The sequence below is a fragment of the Mus caroli genome, unplaced genomic scaffold (genome assembly GCF_978045245.1).
Source record: "Mus caroli unplaced genomic scaffold, Mus_caroli_1 scaffold_16, whole genome shotgun sequence".
Classification (NCBI taxonomy): Eukaryota; Metazoa; Chordata; class Mammalia; order Rodentia; family Muridae; genus Mus; species Mus caroli.
Window position 1 is genome coordinate 38,036,668 of NW_028227271.1, and position 19,293 is coordinate 38,055,960.

General features: G+C 43.4%; 1 protein-coding gene across 1 annotated transcript in view; it reads left to right on the forward strand.

Moving 5' to 3' along the window:
* Kcnq3 (potassium voltage-gated channel subfamily Q member 3) overlaps positions 1–19,293 on the forward strand; it is a 284,191-nt gene that overhangs the window by 235,987 nt on the left and 28,911 nt on the right. The window contains exons 2-9 of the mRNA XM_021183338.2: positions 3,547–3,637; positions 4,372–4,498; positions 6,196–6,368; positions 9,764–9,919; positions 11,290–11,400; positions 13,222–13,317; positions 14,680–14,774; positions 18,621–18,647. Of these exons, the coding sequence (XP_021038997.1) occupies positions 3,547–3,637; positions 4,372–4,498; positions 6,196–6,368; positions 9,764–9,919; positions 11,290–11,400; positions 13,222–13,317; positions 14,680–14,774; positions 18,621–18,647 (876 nt within the window). The remainder of the gene's footprint in view (positions 1–3,546; positions 3,638–4,371; positions 4,499–6,195; positions 6,369–9,763; positions 9,920–11,289; positions 11,401–13,221; positions 13,318–14,679; positions 14,775–18,620; positions 18,648–19,293) is intronic.

Here is a 19,293-nt window from a genome sequence, read left to right on the forward strand (position 1 = left end):
CTGATGTTCTCAGGAAAATAGAAAGAAAAGACCAAATAGAAATGGCAACATATGTGTGTGCATTTTCCACCTCCTTATCTCAGTGTCATGGCATGTCCTCCTTTACCTTCTTGACGGAAGAGCTGTCTGTGTCTCCCTGGGTGCTGCCTGGTGGAGGTCTGGTACTGAGCAGACCTGGGCAGGACGCACTGAGCCTGGGACTGATTGCCTGAGCCATACAGTTCCGAATAGTGTGCAGTTCAGAGTGCCCTGATGTGTTTCTCCCCTGACTTCTTTAGCTCCTGCTTGGCTGAAAGATGGTAGCAGATAAGGAAAGAGTTCTTCAGGAGAAGCATGGAGGTGACTGTGTCTGGGGGAAGGGCATGAGGACGGCATTGACACCGACCAGCATTGCTCTCAAACACAGCCTGGAACTGTGGACAGAAGGGCCCTGCTAAATCCCCTCAGGGATCTCTTCCCAAACCTCCTATTCTAGGCCTGAAGACCACAGAGTGAGGGAGAGGATGTGAGTGCGCAGAGCCTAGGAAGGTAGGGATGGGGTGGAAGAAGAGACACAGGGATGAGCAAGGTAGTGAGGGGTAAGGGAAATAAACAGAAAGGGCTGCAGAGAGGGAGCTCAGAGTTGCAAAGGGTACAGGAGAGAAGAAAAAGAAATGTTAGTGGGGCATCTACAGAGCACCAGACAAAGGAACCTGAAGGGCAGGTGCTGCTGCAGCTCAGACACATCTGGCTTCTGTCAGCAAGGCTGACAGAGGCTGACTACTGAACTCGAGCTATTTTAAGGACAGTTTGAACTTTGCAAGAAGCTGAAAAATGTCTTCTCTTCTTGGGGTTAGAAGGCCTTCCTAGATGATTTGAGTTTCATAAATTATTGGTCTTTCTCCAGTCTCAGAAAGTAGATCCCAATGACTCCGGTACATAGCTAGTTGTGTGGTTGTTGGCTGCCCCCTGCTGGTTAAGTCTGGGTGCTGCATGCTGCAGACTGATCAGAACTAGATTGAAACTGCATGGTGGGATAAAGGTGATTTCTCCACCTCCTCTCCCACAGTGTTAGACTAGGTCCATAGGATATCAACCTTTCTTGTAAAGTTTAATCTTGGGTTTTGATTGACACGATGTAGAGTTTCACTTGGACTTCAAATTCAGCACATTCTCTCGAAGCTTCTCATCTTCTTGGGCCTGAGGCCACCACACACCCGACATTTGTTTTGTCGTATCCTAGCAACAAGAGCCTCAATGTGCTCCTCTTGCTCTTCCTGTCACTCTGTTCAGTCCTTCTGAGACCACCAGGAGGATTATCTTTCAGGAAACCCTTATCACCTCCTCATCCCTTCTCTTTCGCCAGTCATGACAGCAATCACTGACCACAGCACTCATTGAGCTGACTACAGATATAGATACAGATATCTCCATGGTCCTTTTTGATGTGTGCTAGGGTGCTCGGTAAATGTCCAAATAGTAGGTAGAAGCAAACTATTCATACTGTGTGTTTCTATATTTGTTGCCTGCCTGTAATAAAGCTTAATTTACAGACTAAGCTCAGTACAAGATTAATAGGAATAACTAACCTGAGTAGAACATGGACAGTAATAAATCATAATAAAGTAATGTAATACCCATCAATGGCTTGTTTATGGAGTTTGCATTTAATATTCTCAGAGTAGGCTAGCAATGAATGACTAAAATCATGAAAAGCAAACAACAGACACAGGGAAGCTGTTATATGTATGCATATGTGTGCATACACATGTATGTACACTATGTGTCTCTATCGTATATGCCTCTGTGTGCATGTGTTCACATGTGGTACTAGGAATTAAAGCCAGACCTTAACACATGCTAAGCAAGTGCTCGATCAATACACTGTATGTTTATGTGCTGTGTGTGTGTCATATGTGTGTATGTGTATGTATGTATCATATGTGTGTGTCATATATGGGTGTGTTGCCAGGGATTGAAACCAGAAACTGACATTGGTGATCTACCAATCATATAATTTGTATGTATATAACTTGTATACATACTATCCAGTGTACTCATGTCTGTGTAAGAAAGTGTGTGTGTGTGTGTGTGTGTGTGTGTGTGTGTTCTGTGTCTTTAATTCCAGCAACAGGGAATTATGGAAGTCACTTTGATATTTTCTTTAAGCAATTCTTGGTTACTTAGAGCTCTGAGCCCTGGGTTAGTCACTGAATATAAGCAAACCTGGTACAGCCTCTGCTCTCCAGGAGTGGAGTATGACTGACCAAGCAACACAGACCACATGGTCATCCAACTCTGAAAGTTAGATGCACTTGGCCGATTCCCATCCCATACTGAATTTTCTACCACTCTATGTAACAAATTGCCACTATCTTGGTGGACTTTAATGATACCATTTCTTTATGCAACTCACAGTTTCTGAGCATCAGTGGTCTAATTCGGTCCTATGCTGAGGCCTTGTTGAGGCCAGAAAGAGATTCTCTACCTCCAGTCTGTGGAGATGTAACTCGATGCAGTGTGGCACAGTCATGGGCATGACTATCTAGTGGCTTTTGACATATAATGAAGAGAGCAAAGAAGGAGTGAGTCTTGGTGTCCGCTTGGACTTGGTTGAAGCAATCATACAAGAGCATGAGTCACAGGGTACAGCCATGTACATCTTGTGGAGCCATCCCCATGTTTACATGCATACCAGATGAGATATTGGGAAGAGTCTGAAAGACTCCTACTTCTGCTATAGGAGTTGGGCTCTGGGACACGTGGTGTTTCTTTATATACCAACTCAGCCTTGGCATCCACTTCCATGTTCAATGCCAACTGAAGGCACATCTCATAGAGCTGAGGTTAGTGCTGTATGTTGTAGAACCAAGCACTTAACATTTTACACAATACTGTTCTTTAAAATGCTACAGCAGGGGAATGGCCATATTGACCTTAAGAGTCACTCTAAGGATGATGAACTGGCATGTGTGAAGTGGCATGTGACGGTGATGACCAAATGTAGTGGGGAGAGGTACTGATGTTGACACCATCAACACTGTCATCACCCTCACCTGAGAAGAGGATTCAGGGCTCAGAGTAGGTAGGTTTTACTTAAAAGTTAAAGCTATTCATTTCAAATAAAAAGCCTAACAGATTGAAGAGGTTGGTGATTGTGGTTAAATTCCTAGACAAGGCTGGAAGTCAGAAAATGTGTTCCAAGACAAAAAAAAAAAAAAAATTAAAATGTCTAACTGATCGAGCAACAGCATGCTCCTTTCTTTTTTTCAATTTTTATTTTCTTCATTTACATTTCAAATGTTATCCCAAAAGTCCCCTATACCCTTCCAGAGCCCTGCTCCCCAACCCACCCACTCCCACTTCTTGGCACTGGCATTCCCTGCTCCTTTCTTAACCACTCTCAGTGCTGTTCATCATTTTTCCCACCTTCAGGGTTGCTGTGGCTGATGGATGAAGTAACCTATAAAGCATGTGACACTATACTGTTCAGTGTCTCACTGACCCCCCCTTTCTGCTGCACCAGCCAGGACTAAAGCTCCCTCATCCCTTCTTCCTTCCTTCTAGGTTCCTGATTGTCCTGGGATGCTTGATTCTGGCCGTGCTCACCACCTTCAAGGAATATGAGACTGTGTCTGGAGACTGGCTTTTGCTGCTGGTAAGCTATGGTTCATTGGCACTGTACTCCAGGATGGAAGCTCTAGGTGCCATTTAGCTGGAAACTATTGGCCTAGATCTCAGATTCCTAATGTCTCTAGCCAAGTCAAGGTCCAAGAAAAAGCAATGCCCCCTTTGTCTTGCCAGGCCTGCCATAGGCATAGCCTTCCTGATGATGATCCACTGTTCTGGACAGAAATAAGGAGCATGTAGTCCAAGCCCAAACCACCAGTATTAAATGATAAAAACATAGCTTCCTGGCCCTCTAAAAGTTCACCTAAAGATGTACTCCATGCTAAACCTTGACCCTTCTTTGATTTCTCAAAACATAAACTGAGGATAACACTACAAAACACATGAGGCAATGGCTGGCTCAAAAGCTAAGGTTAGCAACACTGGCCAGCTAGGATAGCAGAGTCTGAGTGTTCTGGGTGGGGTTAGCAGATTGTGTTTGACCTCACTTATAGGGTATTTTAATAGATTCAGTGGACCAAAAAAAAAAGTGATTGGTTGGAATGGAATCTTCAGAAAAGCTTAGACCTGGATTCATTTTGCATAGAGGGTTAACATGGCGGGATGAAGACAGGAGCTGTCACAATGACCAACATGCACTTCTTCCCCTGGCCCCAGTATCCTCGCCACTAGTGCAGCAGCAGCAGATACCCATTTCCTCTGAGCTCAGTAGTCCTGACACTGGATACTAGGTAACCTCGTGCCATCCCCTGTTTCACACAGGAAACCTTTGCTATTTTCATCTTTGGAGCTGAGTTTGCTTTGAGGATCTGGGCTGCAGGATGTTGCTGTCGATACAAAGGCTGGCGTGGACGGCTAAAGTTTGCCAGGAAGCCCCTGTGCATGTTGGGTAAGCCCTGAGAATTGGGTCCAGTGGTGGCCTCAGTCCTCTCCTATAGTATTTCTCTAAGAAAGTTTTATGGGTGAAGAGTGCCAAAATATCTGGTGTTGAAATGGAGGAACTAGAGAAAGTACCCAAGGAGCTAAAGGGGTCTGCAACCCTATAGGTGGAACAACAATATGAACTAATCAGTACCCCCCAGAGCTCATGTCTCTAGCTGCATATGTATCAGAAGATGGCCCAGTCAGCCATCATTGGGAAGAGAGGCTCCTTGGTCTTGCAAACTTTATATGCCTCAGTACAGGGGAATGCCAGGGCCAAGAAGTGGGAGTGGGGGGAAAGGGAGTGTGGAGGAGGGTTTAGGGGACTTTTGGGGTAGCATTGGAAATGTAAATCAAGAAAATACCTAATTAAAAAAAGAAAAAAAAGAGAAAATCCATCTCCTTGAACTGTTCCTTGACATATTAGACAGGTAGTGATCCTTGGTGGTTGAGGACTGGGCTCACTCTTTGCATTTGGGTTGTAAAGAAACCACAAAGCACCAAATAGTGTATATCCCCAGTGCCCAAACAGAAGCACACTTGGTCACCAAAATAGCTCAAATCACCCGTGTCTTCCAGTCCAGTGGGGATAGGAAGTGCCACTCCATTGGTGGTCAACAGTGTGTTTCTGCTGGACCACATTTTACCTGTTTTACAGAGAAAGAAACTGAAGTTCACAGAACTGAGTTCTTCCAGTTTCATAACTAGCAAGCAGATCCTACTAGTCTTCATTATTTTTCTATTGCTGGGATGAAACACCGTGACCAAGGCATCGTTGTAAAGAAAGCATTTAATTAGGCACTTGCTTATGGTTTCAGAAAGTTGGTCTGCAGCCATCACAGTATGGATCACAGTGCTGGGCATGACACTGGAAGAGCACCTAAGAGATTATAGCTGAGAGAGAGAGAGAGAGAGAGAGAGAGAGAGAGAGAGAGAGAGAGAGAGAGAGAGAGAGAAGATTACAGCTTGCAACCTGATCCCCAGGCAGCAGAGAGAGAACAACTGAGCCTAATGTGGCGTTGAGCTTTCTAAAGCCCGCCTTCTCTAGTGACCCACCTCCTCTAAAAAGGCCACACCTCCTAATACTTCCCAAATAGTTTCACCTTTTGGGACCAAGCAATCAAACATATGAGCCCATGGGATCCATTCTCATTTAAACCACCACAGCACCTTAACACCACAGTTCTGGAAAAATCTAACGCCCCTGTACGAATCGCTCAATGACTAACACCCAAGATCCCGTCTCATTTTCTGCTTACTCAGAAGAACCACATTAAAACAGAGCCTGAGCATCAGGCTTCACTTCTGGAGCCTGAGCAATCCCTAATGCCCTCTTCTCCACAACTCATCTGCTATCAAATGCCAAGTGCCACATAAGGAACGTTGAGAAATTGTACCTCTGTGCACAGAGGTACGAACCAGAGGTGGAGCCTAACGGGGTCTGTCCCTAGCTCCTAGGAAGTCAGTGGTGGTGTCGAAAGGTTCATTTCCTCATCATTCACAGCATAATCCATTATCACTGGCATGACGTCACGCTCAATACAACTGCTTAGAACAGCCTCTGCTTGATACATGTTCATCAGCTCCTAGACAGTGCTAGAAATGGGGTCTTTCTTTTGCATGACCTTCTCTCTGTTCTCTGCCACGGTTTGTTCTCTTTCCCAGACATCTTCGTACTGATTGCCTCTGTGCCAGTGGTTGCTGTGGGAAACCAGGGCAATGTCTTGGCCACCTCCCTGCGAAGCCTTCGCTTCCTGCAGATCCTGCGCATGCTTCGAATGGATAGAAGGGGTGGCACCTGGAAACTCCTGGGCTCAGCTATCTGTGCCCACAGCAAAGTAAGTGTTATGGAAAAGCCATCAATTAAGAAGGCTTCTCTCCTACTTGTACCTTTCTACAGAACCATCTTCCTGCAGTGTCCATGAGGGTAGTCATGCTGCCAAAACTGACAATGATAATAACAAGGAAAAAGAGGAGGAAGTAGAGAAAAAATATGTAGATGTAGCCCAGGGAGGTAGATATAGACCACAGGCAAACCTGAGCTTAAGTCTCAGTTCCATTATAAGCTAGTAAGTTTGGCAAAAGTCATTCACCTCTCATTGGCCTTCAGTTTTCTCATTTCTACAGCTGAGATTACCATTTATGATTCAACAGCTCAGTGGTAATATCCATACCCCCACATGGTTGAAGGGTAGAATGAACTCACACAAGGCAGCATATAACAAGTGAGGGGGGGGGAGAATTTTGGAGTCCCACTGACTAATTTGGATCCAAACTCTATCCGTGTTATTTTGGGTTTTTGTTTTGTTTTGTTTTGTTTTTTAATTAATCCATTTTTTGCACTCTGGGACAAGTTCTATACTTGACTTCTCTGACATTCAGAGACACTGAGAAGAAAAAAATCTGTATTACCAGGGTGAGATTTCTAGTGTTGATCCTATAGTTACAACAAGCCAAGCACCACTCCCATGACAAATGTGCCCCAGGACCTCTATCGGTTCATGCTTCCAGAGTCAGGTATGCTGGCTGGGTCTCATGTGTCAGGAAACTGAGCTCTGAGTCACCAAGGCAGGGGAAAAAAGCCCTTGCAGATCCTGCAGAACAGATTTTAAAAACAGGAAAAGATTTGATGCCTCTACTTCCCAACACTGGTGATACAGCAGTCACAGTCCCTTGATCCCAGAGCTAACTGCTGGAATACTTGCCATGGGAGAGAATAGATTCCGCTACCGAGCTGCTGGTGAAAGTTATACAGAGTCAGGATTTGCTTGAACAGTGTTGTAAATGACTACGAAACCCACTTTAACTCCCGATGCCAGCCATTATCCCACCACCTAATGATCCAGCACAGCTGGTGTATCTGCATGCTGCACATGATCAAGCAGCTGTTTCTAAAGAAACAACCAAGCAATCTTCGGGCTTGCAGGAGCCCAGGGAGGCAGAGGTTCCCAGCTGCAGTCTACACCAGCAAGAGGCTTTGTAGGGGTCTTCAGAAAGCCCCTGGGGAAGGAGTGGGCAACTTCCTTTCCCCTATCAGATCTCTTTGAGGGCAGACCCTCAGAGGAGAACCTCCCACTCCAGTATTGGTACCATTTGCCTTTGCATATGTGAGTATACATGAGTGCCGTGTACGTACGACACCGTGGGGAAAGTAAGACCATGAGAAGAGAAGCCTAATAGTGTGGAAGAAGCAGACTGAATACAAAACAGTGGCACTCTTAAGGAAAAGCCACTGGGCTCTCTTATCTTGACACTGACCTCACACAACACCTGATAAAACAGTGAGGAAGGCAAGATGTATTTTGACTTACGGTTTCAGAGTTTCGGTACACTGTTGTGGGGAAGGTTGGGCAGAGCCACTGAGGCAGCAGGGCTGTGTGTTGGAGGCTGTTTACTTGATAGCAGAACAGGAAGTGGAACCAAGGAAGCCTTTCAAAGTCCCACCCCTAGTGACCCACTTCTACCAGCTAAGCCCTAACCTCTAAAGTTGCCACGGCATCCCCAATTAGCACCACCAGCCCAGAAAGAAATGTTCGATATCTGAGCCTAGGAAGGGTAGTTCTCATTCAGACCACAGTACTCTCTCTAACGGGGTAAAACAATCCAGGGAAATAACCATAATGAAGGTAAGAAGTGAACGCAGATGGCTGGAGCCTCCTCATTTGGTCCTGCAGGAAAGGGTAGTGTGGGCAGCAGCAACTCTGTGAGCCAATGCAGTAAGAATTGCCAGTGAGCCTCTCCTGACTGCCATGGGAAAGACAGCTTTGCCAACAAGAGCTCCCTGAGATGCCCCAGTAAAAACACCGCTTTACATCCAGATCATGTTCCCCTATAATCTTGATTTCTCCCACCCACTCTACCAGGCTAAGCCTCTACAGAGGACATCAAGCAGCAGAGGCCCCTAGGGATCATCTCCATCAGCCTGAAGCTTTACCACCTCTTGGTTCTCCTTACTCTAGCATTTCCTTTTAACCAATCACAGATCTGTGTTTGCTTCTCACTGTGTGGCACTATCTATGAGATCATAAGTCACGTTTGTCTTTTATGTTTTCATATATTCTAATATGCAAGAATCACTTTAACATAAAAAGGCTTGTCTGAATTCCACCAAGGGTATCCAGGACACCTGTAGGACTCTTTTGTTCTACATTATTATTATTATTATTATTATTATTATTTTGAAAATCAGTATGCTACACATTGTAGGCACATTTTTTGAGCCACTTTACTGGTTTCTATTGTCTTATACCCTTCCAACCCTTATTCCTCCCTAATCCCTTCCAACCCCTCAACTCTAGGTAGGAGAGAAAGAAAGTTAGAAGGGAAAGGGGCATAGACCTCTTTAGACTACTTCCTGCTGCTTAGGAGCAGGACGTTCCTTAGGGCAAGTCCAGTCTACATCATCTGAATATCCCCGATGATCAATAATCCAGCAATAGCAAAAGCATCAGCAGGAACCAGCATGAGCAGGCACCAGCAGCTACCCCAGGTCCTCTCAGGGCTGTTGCATTTAGACCCTCTCAAGTGTCCCTAGCATTCCAAAGGTAAACTATTTGCAGATAGAAAAAAAAAAATCACAGGCCTCCTAGAGCATGAGATAATGATAGTTAGCAGTTAGGGACAATCTGAGGCAGCCCCATATCACACTTCTGGGATTAAAACGAAACTATATTCACCTAACATAACTGGTATGTTTAATGAAATGAAAATTCTCATCTTATGGATAAGAGAGATTAGTTGTGCTTTGAAGCACTCAGTGAAAGGGTGGTAGTGTGGGGTCCTTCTCCGTGGCTTTGTCTCCTGGGCCTTACTAACTGCCTTTTGCTGCTAATCTGCCCACGGAGCTGATTTTTTTTTCACTGCTCCGTGCAGTTCTGTGACACATGGAGTCTCCCAAATTCTGTGCTTGTCTCTGAACACTTTCTCCTGACCAGTCACCTTCTCAGGAAACCTCCTGAGTTATGATATCAGGTCACCTAGACGAAGAGGGCTTTTCTTCTCCTGGAACTTACAACATTCCAGTAGTTAATGATGGGAATGTCTGCATTCTTGCACACACACACACACACACACACACACACACACACACACACACACCGTTTTCCATGGATAGGACATGAGACTCAGAAAAGGTAAACATGACAAACAAGCATGGACTCCAACTCCCAGACTGCCTGGCTCAAGCTTCCACCGAGGACTTCCTGCTGACTCCCTCTGTTGTTCACTGTTCTAGGAACTCATCACTGCCTGGTACATAGGCTTCCTGACACTCATCCTTTCTTCATTTCTTGTCTACCTGGTGGAGAAGGATGTGCCAGAAATGGATGCCCAAGGAGAGGAAATGAAGGAGGAGTTTGAGACCTATGCAGATGCTCTGTGGTGGGGCCTGGTGAGTCACCTTCCTTGAAATACGATCCTAGAGAGATCGTATGGAGACTTGACCACTACATGCAGAGGGAAGTGAAGAGCAGGGTATGGGCACACTCAACTCAACTTCATTCTGCATCCACTGAGGGCTGGACCTCTTTCACCTTCGAATTTACACAGAAGAATCAAGAAGCTTCTACCAATGAGGAATGTACCTAGAAACTTTTTTTTAATGGAGCTTGTAAGAAATTAGAATCCAGAACAATCTTTTTGCATGGTTATCTGAGACCTGGCCTTGTCAGTCCTAGGCAAAGATCTTTCAGGCCATGTTAATGGGGGGAAAAAAGAAGAAGAAAGAAAAACAGTATCAGATATATGCATGACATGCAGACCTGAAGACACATATAAAAGTGTGAACACCTATACAAGTATTAATCCTGGCACTCACTGAAGTCTTAATTTGCTTCACATCACTATGCTAAGTAACTAGTGTTTAAACCCAAACACATGTTAGCCTTTTTTTTAAAGTGAGAAACTGAGGCAAGAACCATAGAAGGAAGGTGAAATAGTTTAATACTTACTTTAAGGCACTTGAGATTTGAAGGCAAGCAAATGTGCTCCAGAGGCCATGGTGTTGTGAACTGTGTCCCGATAAACACATAAGCACACACTGGAATAGACTGCTCAGGACAAACACATGAACAGTCAGGCATGCACAGATAAGGACATACACAAATCCTCTGACAAACACAACTCATCACGTGGCTGCACATAGATCCATATAGTCACAAATTCCATATAGTCACAAATACAGCCATTCTGTGGTGGAAACAGGAAGCTGATTTCAGTTTCCTCCACTTCTCTAAAGATATCAAAATGTATAGGTGTTCATCCCTTCTAGAAAACACTGTAGCATTTGCATACGAGCCAAAGACATCCTCCTATGTGTTTAAATCAAACTTAGATTACTTTTAGTGCCTAATGACATGTGAATACTATGTAAAGGCTTGGTAGGCTGTAATTCTTACTTGTCTTATTTTATCATTTGGTTTTATTGAAATGTTTGAAGCATAGTTGGTTAAATCCCAAGATGTGAAAGCTATGGCTATAAAGAAGCAACTGTACACACACACACACACACACACACACAGAGAGAGAGAGAGAGAGAGAGAGAGAGAGAGAGAGAGAGAGAGAGAGAGAGAGGGATGTGTGCACATTTTCACAATTAGTTGGACACCTCTAACCTTAAATCGAGCAGTGGTGCAGGACTCTTGTTACATATAAATGAGAGCAGCATCGAGCAGGTGCAGAGGCTGACACAGCAGAGCTCTGTTGACTGCCCCTGCTGTTCCTTATCTGGGGAAACCCTGTCTGAACGCTTCTCTCTTTCAGATCACACTGGCCACCATTGGCTATGGAGACAAGACACCTAAAACCTGGGAAGGACGTCTGATTGCTGCCACCTTTTCTTTAATCGGCGTCTCCTTTTTTGCCCTTCCGGCAGTAAGTTCCTTCGATTGTGACAGGAAGTTCCCCTTAATGCCTAGACCCAGCTCAAATTCCAAGCCTCACATTTCACCCTTTTGTATCCTGAGTTAGATGTTCCACATCCTATCATTTATCAACTGTTATGTCAGCATAGTGGTGCCTCACCCCTCCCCCATGGCTTGTGCTGCTTCCTTGTGCCAGGAGTGATGTCTTCACATGCCTCCTCATTTGCTAAACAGTACTACCATCTTCAGTCAAAGACAGTGGCCCCCTCCCATAGCCATTCTGACTCCATGTGCATTAGCAGGCTTCCATCTCTGCCTGACCTCAAGGACTGATATCTTTAGGGGCTAGAGCTCCGTCTTCATCTGTTGATGCCCAAAACCTAACACAGCGCACATACTTCACATCTGAATTACTTTTTTTTTTTCTTGGCCTAACACTTTCTGCCTTAAATTTTTGAATGTTTTCATTTCTCTCAAGAGTTGTTCTTGACATGTGAAAGAATAACTTCCTTCTGCAGCGATATAATGAGAGTGAAAATAGAAAGCTCATCTTGGACTCACTGTGTGCCTAAATCATGCCAAATGTGTTACCTGCATCATCTCATTTGCTCTTTGTGGCAAGGGTATGAGTTAAAAACTGAGGTGCAATTAAAGGTTGGAAACACGCCTGGGATGTGGAGCCAGGAACCCCCAAGCCAAGCCAGTTCTAAAGCCTGGCTCCTCATTATGCAGCTTGAAGAGAACATTCTTAGCCCAAAATCCCTCTGCTGCTCCTCCATCTTTTTTTTCTAAACTGGAGAATTTGTTTCTTCATTACTAGCCAACTTATATGTATGTTCCCAGCTATTTGACTTTTGCTATGATGTTCTTGAACAAGTTTTCTCACGTGTGAAACAAGCAAAGGATGGGCAGGGTATTGTGCCATCTCTAATTCCCTTTCATTTTAAATGTATGTGTCTATCTGCTTAGTCCACATGACTATCTGACCTGTAAAATAAAGCAGATCTGATTCTTGGAAATTCTGCCTATTGTACATGTCCCAGGACACTGTTCAAGCAGCTAAAGTGTTTTAGATTTTGATTATCATATGCAGGGCATCTTTTCTGTGTCATATCTCTTATTGAACATTTCCTGATTGTCTTCTAGGTTTTCCCTGTTGTCCCTGAGATCGCTGTCAGATAGGTACTATGACCCACAGTGAGCCAGTGGTCCTATAAAGACAGAGTACAGATAAGAGAGTGACTAGAGTGTCACACCTGGACTGTGGCTATCAGATTGCAAGCCAGGTGTCTTTGGTTTCAGGCTTGTTTCACTTTACCAGACTCCCTAGTCTCTCCAGAAGAAAGCAGGACTTTTCTTCCTTTGCTCTATTTCACCTATTATTGCTACTGCAGAATCCCTTGTCTTATAGTTATGACCAAAATGTCTATAAAGAAGCAATATGTTGGGAAGATTTAACTTTGCCTTACAGTACATAATAGCAAGGAAGGCATGGTGGCAGGGACAGGAAATAACTGGTCACATCACATTGACAGTCAGGAAGCAGAGTAGATAAGCCGTAGGACCAAGCTACAAAACATCTCTACCCACCTCCAGTTACTTAATTCCTCCAGTAAGTTTCCACCTCTTCAAAGATCCACAACCTTCCTAAAAGACCACCAGATAAGAACCAAGGGTTCAAACACATGAACCTGTGTGTGATACTTCACATTCAAATGTCAACACAGACTTCAGGTGTCCTTGAGACCTACATTCTCTGCTACCCCAGATGTAAGGCTGGGGTGATAAGAGAGCCTAGTGCAGCTGATACAGGCTTGAATTCTTTTTGCAGGGCATCCTTGGCTCAGGACTGGCACTGAAGGTTCAGGAGCAGCACCGTCAGAAGCACTTTGAGAAGAGAAGGAAGCCAGCCGCGGAACTCATCCAGGTCTGTGTAGCTGAGCATGAACTAGGATGGGCCCAGGGATGTGAGTGTGTGTGTGTGTGTGTGTGTGTGTGTGTGTGTGTGTGTGTGTATCTGAGAGAGAGAGAGAGACAGAGAAAAAGAGAAAGAACAAAAGCATATCCCTCAGCAGGAGTGGACCAGATTGCATTTGCTCCCTTCTAGGTGGCTAGAGACATCACCATGGTTACCTACACAATCTATGTGTGTTGATAGTGAAAGCCTTACCATTTTCCACCCAAATTCTAAGCTACTCAAGAAATGGATTCGACACTCAAGAGCAAAACCATTTGATTTTTTGGTTTCCTGATAATTTTGGAGTGAAAAATGTGGCTTAGGCCTGTGACTTCTTTTAGCCTCCTTAATCTTCCCACCCTAGGGTTGATCCAATGACACACATGCACACACACACCCCAAAAGATAGCTGACAACCCAGATACTTAGTGAACTACAATGAGTTCTGTGATCCCTTCCTGTCTGTCAACAGTAGAGAGCCCATTAATAAAGGGGGGAGCACAAGCATGTTCAAAATATTGGCTACTGAACCAGTTTGTCCTGACCCTCAACAAACATTGAAGAGGAAATGTTAGATACCTGGTTCTGCCCATCACTGTTACTGCTCTAACCATAGGCTGAAGGAAGAGTAATAACAGTGATGAGACAAGTGTAACTGTTTCATATTAGACGACAGGGGGAGTTTATATCTTAGGATTGTATGAGCTGTTGGGAGCAAGGGCATGTGTCCCAGCCGTGCCTTCCTGAGTGCCGAGGATATTGATGTACATCCTGAGGTTTTATCTAGCTGCAATGGGTGCTGCTGTGTGTCTGTGGTCCTACACAACAAGATAGCATCCTACATGATATGGTTGTAAACCAGTTTCAATGTTCAAAGTCTGCTTGTTCCTTTAAACCTTCAAAGCCTGGGCCATTAGAGTATTCCAGAAGTTAAGTCTATGAGAGCCACCTTCCAGGCTCTCATATACACAAAAGTAGCACAAAAGACTGTCTATTATCCTATTTTATTGACTGGTCAGTCCCAAGGAGCTTTCTGTAAAGAATAGTCGCTGTTCCTTTCAAAGATTTTCTACCTCCTCTTCTCTCCATCCCAATTAATTTCTCCATATCCCAGCTCATCACAACACCAGTTGTAGCTCTAAAATGGTCAGGAATGTTTTTTCTTCAAAGAAGTTATCAGAAACCAAGAATCTCTGCTTTTCTGAATCCTAGCTATATAAACAAATTCAAATTTTTAGGAGTCAAGACCTTAAGAGTTTTTTGTCATAGAATGCTATGTAAATATTTCATATGATGGCCATGTCATTCCATTTCCTCTTTTCTCCTCCTCAGGCTGCCTGGAGATATTATGCTACCAACCCCAACAGGTTGGATCTGGTGGCAACCTGGAGATTTTATGAATCAGTTGTCTCTTTCCCATTCTTCAGGCAAGTAGTCACTTATCTGAGTGCTCAGAGTATATGCGATATTCATTACCATGGTCTAGTCTTTGTATTATCTTCTCAGGGTTTGCAAAAGAATATTCTCCAGGGCAATGGGAAATGGTTCCCAGTGTGAGCCACATGTTAACATCACTGGATAACTTAAAAACAAAAACAAAAACAAAACCTTGATATTAAAACATACCCAACCTAATTAACTCTGAATCCTCAAAAGTAAACCAGGCATCACAAATCTTTAAAGACCTCTAGATGATTCCAGTGGGCACCTAGAGGTAAACAACATGGCGCTAGAAAATGTTGCTCTGAACAGAATCAGAAAACAGAGGAAGTTGAAGCCAGCACAATCAGCTTTCCTACCTGTCTGATAATTCCCTCACCTGGTCTAACCTATACTCACAGACAACTTCACAAAGGAAAGAAGGGCTCAGATGACCAAGGAGTCCTGGAAAGCCATTAACAGTGTTTCATGTTCTCAGGGTTGGAAGATTGAACTGAAGGTCATAATGATGGATAACCTCTTCCTAGGACCACCTTCAGGAAAGGATTGAGGAATGCAACATGCACTGATGTCCACTGCATTTCAAATATCAAAGTTTATGTTTCCTTTAGTTATGGCAGGTTCTCTGAGATAAGTCAGTGCTCACAAATACAGGAGGGTATTAGAGTTGATGCATTTTTTGAACATACAGAGCCAACATACACCTCCAGACTTTATGATGGAAGGGTGGTGGTGGTAAAACCATCTTGACAAGGAGCCATTATTTCATTCTTCCATAATGGTTCATGGTGGGCACCGAATACCAGGATAACAGATGATGAGACCAGGCTCTGCTTACCAATCAGTGACCTAGGGCTCAGAATTCCTGGATGTTTTGATAGTTCTCCGATGCACTTGCTCTTATTGCCTGGATTCCAAAACGAGCTCTTCATTTTCAGTGTTTTGATGTTGTGGCCTTGAAACTATAGTTTTGGATATAGGCAGATGTTGAACTTCTAGAACCCTTGACCAAACAGAAAAGGTAGAGGCACAATTAGCTCATTGCTGTGGTGCTGTCTGCTTTTGAAGCAGTGTTTACTGAAGCATGGTACACTGTCATTTCAGTGAATCAGAATGCAACCCAACAGTAGGGAAGTAGCTCTCTCAACACCTACCCAAGTCTCCCACGCACTCAGTATGAGATCTGTGACTGGATAATGCACGTTGCCTCCATGTGTCCTTCTCCTCTCACCATGATATAGGGCTAGGGATATAAGGAAACTGGGTGAACAAGATGGCTCAGTGGTTAAAGGCACTTGCCACTAAGCCTGATGACCTGGGTTTAATACCCATGCAGAAGGAAAGAACCAACTCCTACACTTTGTTCTCTGGCCTCCACATACAGGTACACACACACTGCCCCCTACTCATCAATCAATCTTAAAAGATTGAAGGAAATAGAACGGCACTGGTTTTATGGACTGGTTGCTTTAAAACTTTACAATTGATGACCATAACCAAGATGAAACTGTAGATCCTGACCATGACCTTCGAGATTTGCAAGCCCTGTCCCAGAAGAGCCTTTCCTGCCTCACAATCAATGGGCTCTCACTTCTCAGGAAGGTCAGATGCCATGAGCTGAGATAAAGCACTAATAAGAAGAGAAAAGAGACAGAAGGTCTGACTTGTGGAAGAAGTCAAGGAGGCTTAACTTGTAGAAGAGGCAAGAAGCAATGGATGAATTATTAAATAAAGCAACAAGTTTGAGTTATTCACTGTATCTTCTAACTTAGACTTACTTTTTTGGATGTTGCTAATTGTATTTCTAAAATCCCACTACTGCTATTACTGACTAGACTTAGATGCTGGGACTGCATAAATCAGAGCCTCCCTAGAATATGACAGTATCTTCTTCCCCCTTAAAAAAACAGAATGACCTTGGACTCAAAACCAAGAACTTGTGTACCCAGACTGAATGTAGAGTCTAGAAGATTTTCATTTACTCTGCATCCCAAGGCCTTGGCAATGGGCCTATTCTTTTTGGTTGATTTATTATAAATACAGCATTGTCCTGGCTGTCAGACACTTGAGGGCTACATTGTGTTGCAGACAGCTGCTGTAATATGGGAATGGCTTTTAAACTAAGAGGGAACATTTCTTTCTTGTTTTATTTCAAGGACAAAAGGACAAAGTCACTAGAGAAACTCGCTTAGCAACCACTCTGAAGTGAAGCATTCCTTTGGGAAAGGAATGTCCCTGAATGCCAACCCACACCATATGCTAGTAACAGAGGAAAAGCAGATACACACCATTGTCTCCTCACCTGGTTTCTAAAGGATTTTTTTCCTTTTATTTACATTTTAAATGCAGTTTTATTGAGATACATTTAACTCCCTCTAAAAGAATCTGATGGTTTAGTGATCTGAGTATATTCACAAAGTTGGATAACATTAAACACACTAACTCCAGGGTAATTTCATTATGTCAGAAAGAAATCTTGTCTTCATTTGTGACTTCTACTGGACCTCTCTTTGTCCATCCGTTATGACCATTTTTATAAGTGAAGAGTTAGAACACTGAGACTAATACCTGATGTGATCTGGCAAGTACATATGCTGGAACAAAACACAGAGCCCAGTTCTTCAGCCAACACTCTTGTTCTTTCCATTTTGTGTCTGAGAAGAAAAAATTATTTTAAAAAGAAGTATTTGGTACTCCGGCATATATTCACCTGCATCCCACAGGTTGGGTCAAGGGATATTTGTGTTAAAAAGGAAAATATGTAATAAAAATATTAAAAATTAAAAAAAGAAATGAAGCAAAAAAAAAAGAAAATCTAAAAAAAAAATGCCCATTTCTGAAGAAATTGATGTTGTGAGGGTAAAATGGAGTAAGATATGACTATATATGTCTTGGTACATGATTCATAACAATTTATTTGATCGATTATGATTAAGTCTTCACTGGAGGGATCCATGAACTACAGTGGAGATGAAATTGGAAAGAAAGACACTGAGTTCTGAAATTATAGCCTTAGGAAGCCACTGTTAGTGACCCCAGAGCTAGAACACCCTGTATGGATTGAGGCTTAGCCCAGTGGACTTGGATGGGAAAGACTGTTCTACATAGAGAAAGAGGGTAGAAGATTCTGGGCAGAGATGAGCAAAGGCTCAGAGTGGTAAATAAGTGGCCAGCCTGTGCTATGCCTCATCACTACAGGGCATGTTCTAAAGACAAACTGCCTGGGTTGGGATTCCAACTCTACTGCTTTACATCTGAAACCTTAGGCAATTTACTTAACTTCTTTGTCCCTCAACTTTCTCAACAGAAAAAAAAAATAGTATGACAACAGTAGTTACTCTTAGAGTTGGTATAAAGCTTAATTGATGTTTCCAAAAAACAGCACTTACAATAATAACTGATGAGAGAAGAGACTTGAAATAATTTACTGTCCAGTGAACACTGTTGACCATGCTGGTAGAGAGGGATGGGAATATACAACTATATTTGGCAGTCTTGACTTCTTGATGTGACTCTACTTCAAAACAAACTTTCTGAGTTCAGTGATAAATCCTGGTGTTGAGTAGTCTGTTACTCACTTTCTTGATGAATAAGCAGCTGAGACAAATGGGAGCACAGGACCAAATGGTGGTGGCAGGGACATGGGGCACATGGCAAAGTCGCCTCATCCTTCGGTTTCCTTCCACACCTACCGTCCTTTTCCAGAATTTTTTTTTTCATTTATCCTATTCTGCTTTGCAAGGGAAGCTTTAAGACAGACTTTGGGGCAAGAATGAACCATTTCATGCTGTTTATGGGTCTTTCTCTTTTTCTCCCCCCTTCCCCCCCCATAGGAAAGAACAACTGGAAGCAGCAGCCAGGTACATTTTTGATTATAAATACCCTCTCCATTTCACCATTGGTTTGGGGGGAGGGTTCAGCCCTGCATGCTGGAAAGCTGCTAGGTAGCCTTGTTGGTCACAAGTTAGTCTTTGGTGCTCACTCTGTTGCTGACCACCAATTCCTCTGCCATTTCATGTGAATTTAGTCAAGTACAACTTCGTATGAATAATAGCAATAGCTACATACCAAATGTCTATCTCCTTAGAGCTAAGCTCCAAAAAGGTAACCAGAGTTGATCTGCACAGTCACCATGTGAGATTAGTCCTACTATCCTCCTTTGAGTATAAAGAGACCAAGATTCAGAAAGGTTCATCTGTCCCTTCTGAATTCTCACAGGGACTAACAAAACCAAAAATCAAACTCAGATCTGAATGTTAAAATAATGTTTACCATTGTACTTTTTCCCATTTGTTCCTTGGACTCCCAGATGGCATTTCTGAAAGCAAATACAGACTGCAATTCATGATCCCCACACACCCGAGGCTTCCAATAAATCATAAATACTGCACGCTGCTGCAGAGGCAAGAAAAGGTTCAGGGTTGTATATAACTACTTTTCTCAATTTCCTAACCCTCTGTCAAAGTTGCCCAAGATCTGGACCCTGTTTTAGTTTATAAAACAAGA